Source organism: Sinocyclocheilus grahami, unplaced genomic scaffold (assembly GCF_001515645.1).
Source record: "Sinocyclocheilus grahami isolate Dianchi unplaced genomic scaffold, SAMN03320097.WGS_v1.1 scaffold18.1, whole genome shotgun sequence".
NCBI lineage: Eukaryota > Metazoa > Chordata > Actinopteri > Cypriniformes > Cyprinidae > Sinocyclocheilus > Sinocyclocheilus grahami.
In genome coordinates, this window is record NW_015505197.1 from 2,793,794 (window position 1) to 2,802,867 (window position 9,074).

The window sequence follows — 9,074 nt, forward strand, 5'->3', positions numbered from 1 at the left end:
TCATCCAAACTTTGACAAATTCCGTGACATTCCGCGTCATACAGTAAATTCCATTTATGACTGGATTCCGTGATTCCGTCCGCGTTTTCCGCATCGTGGAAATCATAGATAATATTGAGGTGTTTTGCAACTTCACTGCAACGTTAGTGGATTGGGATCTATTGCAACTTAAAGGGGTCCTATTATGCTTTTTCACTTTTTTTATTTTAGTCAGTGTGTAGTGTGTATGTTTGGGCATAATAAAGATCTAGAAAGTTACAAATCTCAAAGTCCACTCCAAAGGGAGATATTTCGTTTTTTAAAAATCCCTTTTAAAGAACTACAAAAAACGACTCGTTTGGACTACAGCGTTTGTTTTCCGGGCTTTGTGATATCACAAAGCGGCTCATTGGAATGTCATTACGAAGAATTCCCGCCTACAGAAATTCAAAAGGTTGGGGGGTGGGGAGGGGTGAGGTTGTGGTTAGAACGCTTGGTTGAGTGAGAGCATCAGACGAGACAACGAAGAAGAAATGCTGCTGCAGAGTTTGGCAGAGAGAGAAGAAGAAGAGCTGCAGTGCTGTAGCTTCAAATTTTCGGCATGTCTAAAACAATTCTTACAAGTATAACACGATGTAGCTGGGCGCCGCGGACAGAGAAATTCGAATGGTTGGGGGGTGGGGAGGTGTGAGGTTGTGGTTAGAACGCTTGGTTGAGTGAGAGCATCAGACGAGACAACGAAGAAGAAATGCTGCTGCAGAGTTTGGCAGAGAGAGAAGAAGAAGAGCTGCAGTGCTGTAGCTTCAAATTTTCGGCATGTCTAAAACAATTCTTACAAGTATAACACGATGTAGCTGGGCGCCGCGGACAGACACCGAACGGCGCCGCCAGTGTGCCTACACTCAGAAAATAATGTATTTGAATTTTAAAGACGTGGCGCGACGCTGCGCTTCCGGTGTGCGACAGAGGTTTTTTTCACCTCTGTGCTCAAACGTCTTTGTTTGGGCTTCCGAAAGCGGATGATGTCAGGAAACAGTGGTTGCAATTTATTTTTTAACTCTGTTCCTGAGCATTATAACCCCAATTTGCTATTGTGTGCTGCACATTTTACTGAGGACAGCTTCCACAACATACTGCCTGCCGGATTCGCCCAAAAGCTTTTGTTGAATGATGGAGCAAGGGGCGTTGCAGTACTGGAACACCATCTAAGCTGTTCGCCAATCACAACGCACTGGGAAAGCTAACCAATCACAACACATTTTGTTTTTCGGAAGGCAGACCTTCATCAAACCCAGAATTAATCAAGCCGTTTTTGCCAGCCTGGGGAGAGAGGTATTGTAATAATGTAAATTATGTGAAAAATAATGCATTTTTCGAACCACCAAGCATGAGAGCATGTTTTAGTACACCCCCAAAACAAAATCAAGACTTTGTAAAAGAGCATAATAGGACCCCTTTAAGCAACATCTGCTGCTGCCTCACCTTTGAGAGACAACTGATGCGTGATCACTGAAGCAGCTGCAGTTAGCAAGCGCTTTTGGAGTGAGAGTGAATTCCGCTTTGATTGGTCTGACTCGTGACTCCCAACAAATCAGATGAGCGGTGGGCGGAGACTGCTTTAGGCCACAGAGTGGCGAGTTCTGACAGGCTGCATCAGAGCCAAATAGCGCGTTTCAAAATTAAGTTATTTTATCGGCGAATCGGTTTTGAAAATGACCGATACGATAATCATAAAAATGCTTAATATCGGCGGTGATAATCGGCCAGGCCAATAATCGGTCGACCCCTATTATAAATGTTCGTATTGTTCACTATTTATGGTTTTGTAAATAATTACATTTTTCTGTACCCAAAGATTATTTTAAAAAGAAAAGAAATGTTTAAATACTTTAGCTTTAAAGGATAATGGCAAGTATATAATAGTTCAATCTTTTGTGTTGATTTTTCCTTATTTTTAAGGGATTATTTCTCCATTTTGGGCTTGTCGCCACCCAGACTTTTATTACTAACTTATATTAAATGTCATATAATACATTTTATGTTTTGGAATTTCATGGAACTGAATTCAATTTCACAGAATTCTATGGAATGTTATAGATGGTATGAAAAGCTATGTTTTGACATTCCTTGGAATTCCATGAAGATGTATAATTCAGTTCCATATAGGTGTGTCGCAGTAATCAATATATCGACTTATCGCACAATATATGTACATGACCTCAATCAATTTTGGTGATGCAATTATATTTACATAAAAATTAATGTCACCATGTTATTTGCATTCCACTTGCACAAGTGTCTTTTGCAGCTTATCGTACATAACGTGGTGTAGTCAGTGCTAGTTCAAATTTAAAAAATGCTTCTACAAACAAAGTTTCATCTGCAGATATGGCCTTGTTTAGGGATCCGTGTCGGGGGTTTTTTCTGGACTCCTTTTTAATGGTTAAATTAAATTGTATTAATCAAAAAGCATGTCTAATTAATTAAAATCATGAAACTTAAACAATTTAACATCAATTTATTAAAAGTTTAACAAAAATTACACGTTTAGGGCCCTATGAAATGTTTTATTTTTTCCAAGTTTCAAGTTTTTATTGTTACCAAATTCTGCTTTAGCATGTCTAATTATTTGAAAGCATAAAAACAAGTTTCATTTATTCTTACAATAGCCTTATGATTTTTGCTCAGAAATTCTGTGTTGTGTATTTAAATTTTTTAAGGCATAAAACATTCATTTAATCTGTCTTTTTAGTAATGAAAATTTTAAAAAAAATAATTTTGGGGAAAATAAAGGTCATTTAATATTACAATTAAAACATTGAAGAAATATTTTATGATTATTCCTTAAAAATAAGGTTTTAATCATTTTAGTAGTAGTAGCAGCAGCCTATTACGTACATTCTACTGAACAATAGTAATATATTTCTGCCGCAATGCCTTCAAGTTAAACTGAACTTTTATTTTGATGGATTGCCGTGAATACCTTCACATTTCTGTGTGTATATGATATGAGGATAGTTTTACTCAAATAAAACGGTCAAATGCTCATGAAGTGACTCTCAGAGCAGTTCTGGAGATGTTGTTCATGTATTATGTCCTAATTTAGTGAGATGACAGACGCTAAAGTCACTGCAAGCGTCACGCACGCTTCAGTACAAGTAGTAAACAAAACATTCATTAACTCAGAGACACGCAGGGTTCATTTTTAAATAGTCGTTTTGCGGCTTAATATTTACAAATATTAGTGGGAGTGGGAGTGCGCGCACGTGTGTGTTTGTGTGTGTGTGTGTGTGCGCGCCCAACTCTGCTGTGTGTGATACAGAGAGTGCGACCATAACGTAGAGACCGAAATGACATGCCGCCTGTAAATAAGATAAATAACATAAGGCTATTTAGTTTGTTTAATAATAGAACACGGTATAGACCTGTTCTATCGGAAATATAACTTTAAATTACTTTTGTTGTGATCTGGCGCTATAGAGAAAATATAATTAAATAAAATTAACTTGACCTTCAAGGGGGACGGGGGGTGCCGTTACCAATATAATGGCAGGGGAAACACTGAGTGGCATAAAATGGTCTTAAAATGACAATAATATTGTTTATCGCAATTTTTTCTGGGGCAATATATCGGACAACAAAAAGTTGTTATCGTGCCAGGCCTAGTTCCATAAATTTTGCAGTTGATTTTCCTTGATGCAGTAATTATCAAGCAGTGAAACTGGGTGTTGAAGGCAATGATCAGATCCTTAATCCAGTTTCATTTTTGAGATTTCAAGAAGGTAGGTGTTTTGAAGAATCACCCATGTTGTTTCATGTTTTTCTTCGTCCTGCTATAATATTATGAAGATCCGCTGCACTGAAATATGACTGACAACCTTTGAAAAATGAGTAAATGTCAAAACGGTGTTACAATATTTTAACTGAATGTAAGGAGTTTTCTGACAAGAAAATGAGCAAATGGAAAACATTGTCACGGTTATGAACTTTTCTATTGTGTTACTTTCAGTTCCTGTTCTCTTGCCCCGTTTAGTTCTGAACAGCTCCTCATTAATTTCCTTGGTTACTTATTACTCGCAGGTGTTTCTGTTTCATAAGCCCCATTATTTATACTCCATGCTTTGTTCAGTTCCTTTGCCGGTTATTTGTTATACCTACATTTGTGTTTGTGCTACCCCTGCCTTGTTTGCTCTTGGCTTTATAATTAAAAGACTTTTGTGGAATTCTCTCCTTCGTCGTGTGCTCTTTACAGCACCAGCACGTTCCAAACATCTGATGTCTGGTAAAAGAGAGGAAGACAGTGGGTGTAGGCTGTTGAGAACCGAAAGCCTTGTGTTTGTAAAGGGTGTTTTTATTTTATTTTATTTAATATCATGTTGCTGTGTTCATCAGTCTTGCAGGTTTTTTATTGTACTGTCAGCTGTGTATGCTGAAGTCTGTGTTTATCCACGTGGGTGTTCTCGCACAACATCTGCTTGATTTTTTTTTTCTTTTCTGTATCAAATGCTGTCGCTTTTTCATTCATGGCTGTTTTGGATGTCACCCTTTGAGGAAGAAAGGCTGTGTGTTTGGTTTGTGTACAAATTATAAGTGTTAAATGAGGCTTTGTAGAAAATCTTATTGAGCAGGTTTATTGAGTGGGTCAAGGCGAGATTTGTTTATTCATGTCAGTTTGTTCATTGTTTATCTGAGGCTTTTTTAATCCAGTGTGCTTCATTCATTTACACATTAATGTAGATAGCTTACTGGAAAAACTGGAACAAACTGTAATGATGCACACATAATTAACATCTGAACACTTATTGTCAATGATTAATTGTATTAAATGGAAATGCGTTGTTTTAGGACTATTAAAACGAAAATGTAAAGTAGAGAGGCTCTAAAGATTAATGTTGGCTAATATATATAACTTGGCAAAACAGAATGAGCTGCGTTTGTTCATTGTTTATTTGAGGCTTTTTTAATCCAGTGTGCTTCATTCATTTACACATTAATGTAGATAGCTTACTGGAAAAACTGGAACAAACTGTAATGATGCACACATAATTAACATCTGAACACTTATTGTCAATGATTAATTGTATTAAATGGAAATGCGTTGTTTTAGGACTATTAAAACGAAAATGTAAAGTAGAGAGATTAAAGATTAATGTTGGCTAATATATATAACTTGGCAAAACAGAATGAGCTGTGTGTCCTGAATTTTAAGAATGTTTATATAACAGAATTGAATTTGCTCAAGTGACCCTTGTTTTCTAACTACTAAATGTTTTTAAAAATGTCTACCAAGATTCAGAACCCATGGACTCTTGTTGTTTAACAGTATCATGTTGAATTTAAACCGCCAAAGTTAAAATTAAACTTTTACACTTTTAAAATGCAAAAAGATATTTCAAGAAAGGAAGTGTTTCAGCGCTATTGATTTCCATCACAAATATATATATTTTTATTTACCTTTATTTAACCAGGAAATTAAAAACTCTTGAGATTTAAAATCTCATTTACAAGAGGGTCCTGGCCAAGATAGGCAGCACATTTAGTTACACATAAAACTAAATATATTCGTTTACATACACAGAAACATACACAAATCACTCAAAACATTTACAATCAGGTGACTCTACAAATAGATCCTTTAAAATACATTTAAAATCATTTAGTGATACCAACTATTTTAAGCATAACTTATCTTGTAGTGGATTCCAATCAAATGGAGCAGCATAACTAAATGCCTGTTGACCCATATTAGTACGAACTTTAGGGATGCTTAAAAGATAATAGTCTTGTGAGCGAAGACCATAATTCTTTACACCTTTTTTGTAAGATATTCTGCTGTAAATATGAAGGAAGTAAACCTAAAATGATTTAAATAAGTTCCAATGCTTAAGTCTACGGGATGACAACGCCGGCCGTCCAACCCGAGAGTACAATAAACAATGATGAGTAAGGGCTTTTGAATTTGTGATGAACCTTAATGCTCCATGATAAACTGAATCCAACACCTGTAAACAATGTTTAGGTGCCTGCATATGATATCACAATAATCCAACACTGACAAAAATGTAGCTGCTATGCTAAATATATATATCCTTATTTTAAAAAACACAATGATATGTAACAGGATAACTTCTAACAGCAACAACAAAAAAAGGAACAACTTGAGCTGATGAATGTGGTAGATCCTCCTACGAGCCAAAAATAAAACCGGTTTAGTGACATCAAAGGGTTTAAGGCCTGACCAAAAAAAAAGTAGAATAAAACAAGAATAAATATTGTGGAAAACTGTACTGCTGCTTACCCACAGGTAATTTCTCTAAGAGCAACACAGATCTGCTAAAAGGATGAAAGCTAATGGTTGGCTGGTCATCTGACATACGGCCTGTGGTTATTTGGCATAATTTCCAAGTTATGCTTATGGTTATGCTTTGTGTGTGTGTGTGTGTGTGTGTGTGTGTGTGAGTGATTTTTTTTTTCCCTCTAATCTGATCTAATATCCAAAGGTCTTCTAAACATAGTGTTGAGTCAGAGACTTTTAATCTCTCTGCTCTTTGTATTCTGCTGCATGCTCAATTACGCACACATACAAGTTACAGCTAGGCAGGTAGAAGTCATATTCTGCATTTCAGAACACTCAGGGTGTGTGTGGTGTAGTTATTACGTAACAAGTAATATGTCTATCCATATGTCCTAAGTCAATATAGTCAAAGCTGGACGTATTGACTTTTAAATAAAGTTTGTACAGCTCTACAATGAGCTACACTTTATGGACCTAACAATATATGAAAATAGAGCAAAGCATTGACAGTGACTGCCCTGTTGCTTCAGGAGGTATTTTTCCCATTCATGTTCCTATTTTTCCCAGCTTTGAATCAAACCGAACAGCTCTGAGATGAATTACAAAATTTCAAACTTTTAAAAAAAGTATATGACAATTGGACAAAAAAACCCTGTTATTTTATTAATCATATATTTTGACTCATCCCTTGAATCATTGTGAAGTATTGATTATAAGTATATTAATAAAGTGTATTTGTAAAATATTTAAATATATACAAAAGTTTGTGTCAATAAGATGTTAAAAAAGAAAATTAATAATTTTATTCAGCAAGGATACATCAAAAGTGACAGTAAAAGCTTTTAAAATGTAACAAAAGATTTCTATTTCAAATAAATGCTGCTCTTTTGAACTTTCTGTTCATCAAAGAATCCTGAAAAAAGTGTATCACAGTTTACACAATTTTAAGCAACACACTGTTTTCAACGTTGATATTAATAAGAAATATTGATCAATAAGAAATATTGGTAATACTTTAGGGACCAATTCTCACTCTTAGCTTGTTGCTTATTAGCATGCATATTACTAGCATATTGGGTGTTTGTTAGTACTTATAAACCAGATTTTAATGCCTTATTAAGGATGTATATAATTTTTAGATCCCTTAATCCTACACCATGCCTAAACTTAACAACTACTTTACTAACTATTAATAAGCAGCAAATTCAGAGTTTACTGAGGGAAAGGTCCTACTTAATAGTTAGTTAATAGTGAGAATTGGACCTTAAAATAAAGTGTGACCGAAATATTTCTTGAGCACCAAATCAGCATATTAGAATGACTTCTGAAAGATCGTGTGACACTGAAGACTGAAGTAATGACTGCTGAAAATTCAGTAAATTTTACGTTTATATGAAAATAGAAAAGTAATTTAAAATTTTTAAGAACAGTTTACACCAATACAGTTTTGCTGTATATGCTTGTGACACGCACACATGTCTGTGTAACTGTCAGAAAAAATGTGTTGTTTTCTAGGACTGCTAGGGCAAATAATTACTCACGTTTTCTGTAACGGCAAATCACGATCTGTTAGCTAACTTGTATGTGCTTTTCTTTCTTCAGGGCTGTACATTGGTGCACACACTAGATGCAGCATCCTTGAGACTACAAGAATTTGTCTGGTTTTGCCATTACTAAATTTTAACAACAGTGGAGGAGGAGGGGGTGAAAAATTGGACCTCCCAGCTACTCTCCTCCAATGTCCCAGAGACAGTATGACTGCTGTCAGAGCACTAAACTGCTGAGTGAAAACCCCTGAAAAGGCCTTCCTACTTTCTCTTACCCAGACATGAAGGAGGTGAGGCTGTGGACAGCGAGTGATGTCTCCGATTGGCTGACTGATGAAGGCATGCAGGAGTACATGGATGCATTGCGGAACGTGGATGGCCCTGCCCTCTTGAGACTCTCTGAGGAAGACTTTAAGGCCTCGCCTTTGTCCCTGGTCACGGGGGACAGTGGTCGACAACTTTTGGAGCGCATAGAGACTTTGCGCTTCACCAGCCACATGAAGGCGCTCAAGAACAACAACCACGAAAACAGTAACCAAGCCAACGGTCACACTGGCATCACCCTTGCCAACGACAGTGTTAGCAACAGCAAGATCCTCAACGGCAGTCCAAAGAATGGCTTGCACTCTAAGGCGGTTCGCATCTTGATTCCGTCGCTGCCTGAGCAGGAGCGCACGCCGTATCCCACGGAGTGGTTCAAAACAGGCGTGGCCTTCCTTTACGCTCTGTCCTGCTTCCTCACGACAACAGTTGTGATCTCAGTGGTGCACGAACGTGTCCCGCCCAAGGAAGAGTCTCCGCCCCTGCCAGATAAATTCTTTGATCTGTTCGATCGTGTGGAGTGGGCGTTTTCCATCTGTGAGATCAACGGCATGCTGCTTGTGGGACTGTGGTTTACGCAGTGGCTTCTGCTTAAACACAGGTCAGTTCCTTAATCATTTTTCAAGTGGTTTTAATCTATGGACACTCCTAGTTTCTGTACATTAAAAAAGAAACTGCAATATTTGTCAATACTGATTAAAGAGCTTGCATGACTTTAGAGCTTGGCATAACTAGAAATAAATATACACAATGATAATAATAAATGTATATATCTGGCTATGCCAATGTCTAAAATATTTTAGAAGATATTTTATATTTATTTATATATATATATATATATATATATATATATTATTCTAATTAACTGAACTGAGCAGTAAAGGGTCAGACTTAAAATATTTTTTATCCTATCAGTGAGAGAGGTAGGATAA

General features: G+C 36.5%; 1 protein-coding gene across 1 annotated transcript in view; it reads left to right on the forward strand.

The window, feature by feature from the left end:
• The window catches only part of LOC107553536 (phosphatidylcholine:ceramide cholinephosphotransferase 1-like), a 50,860-nt gene that overhangs the window by 33,474 nt on the left and 8,312 nt on the right, over positions 1-9,074 (forward strand). The window contains exon 2 of the mRNA XM_016235803.1: positions 7,877-8,743. Within this exon, the coding sequence (XP_016091289.1) occupies positions 8,103-8,743 (641 nt within the window). The 5' untranslated portion in view covers positions 7,877-8,102. The remainder of the gene's footprint in view (positions 1-7,876; positions 8,744-9,074) is intronic.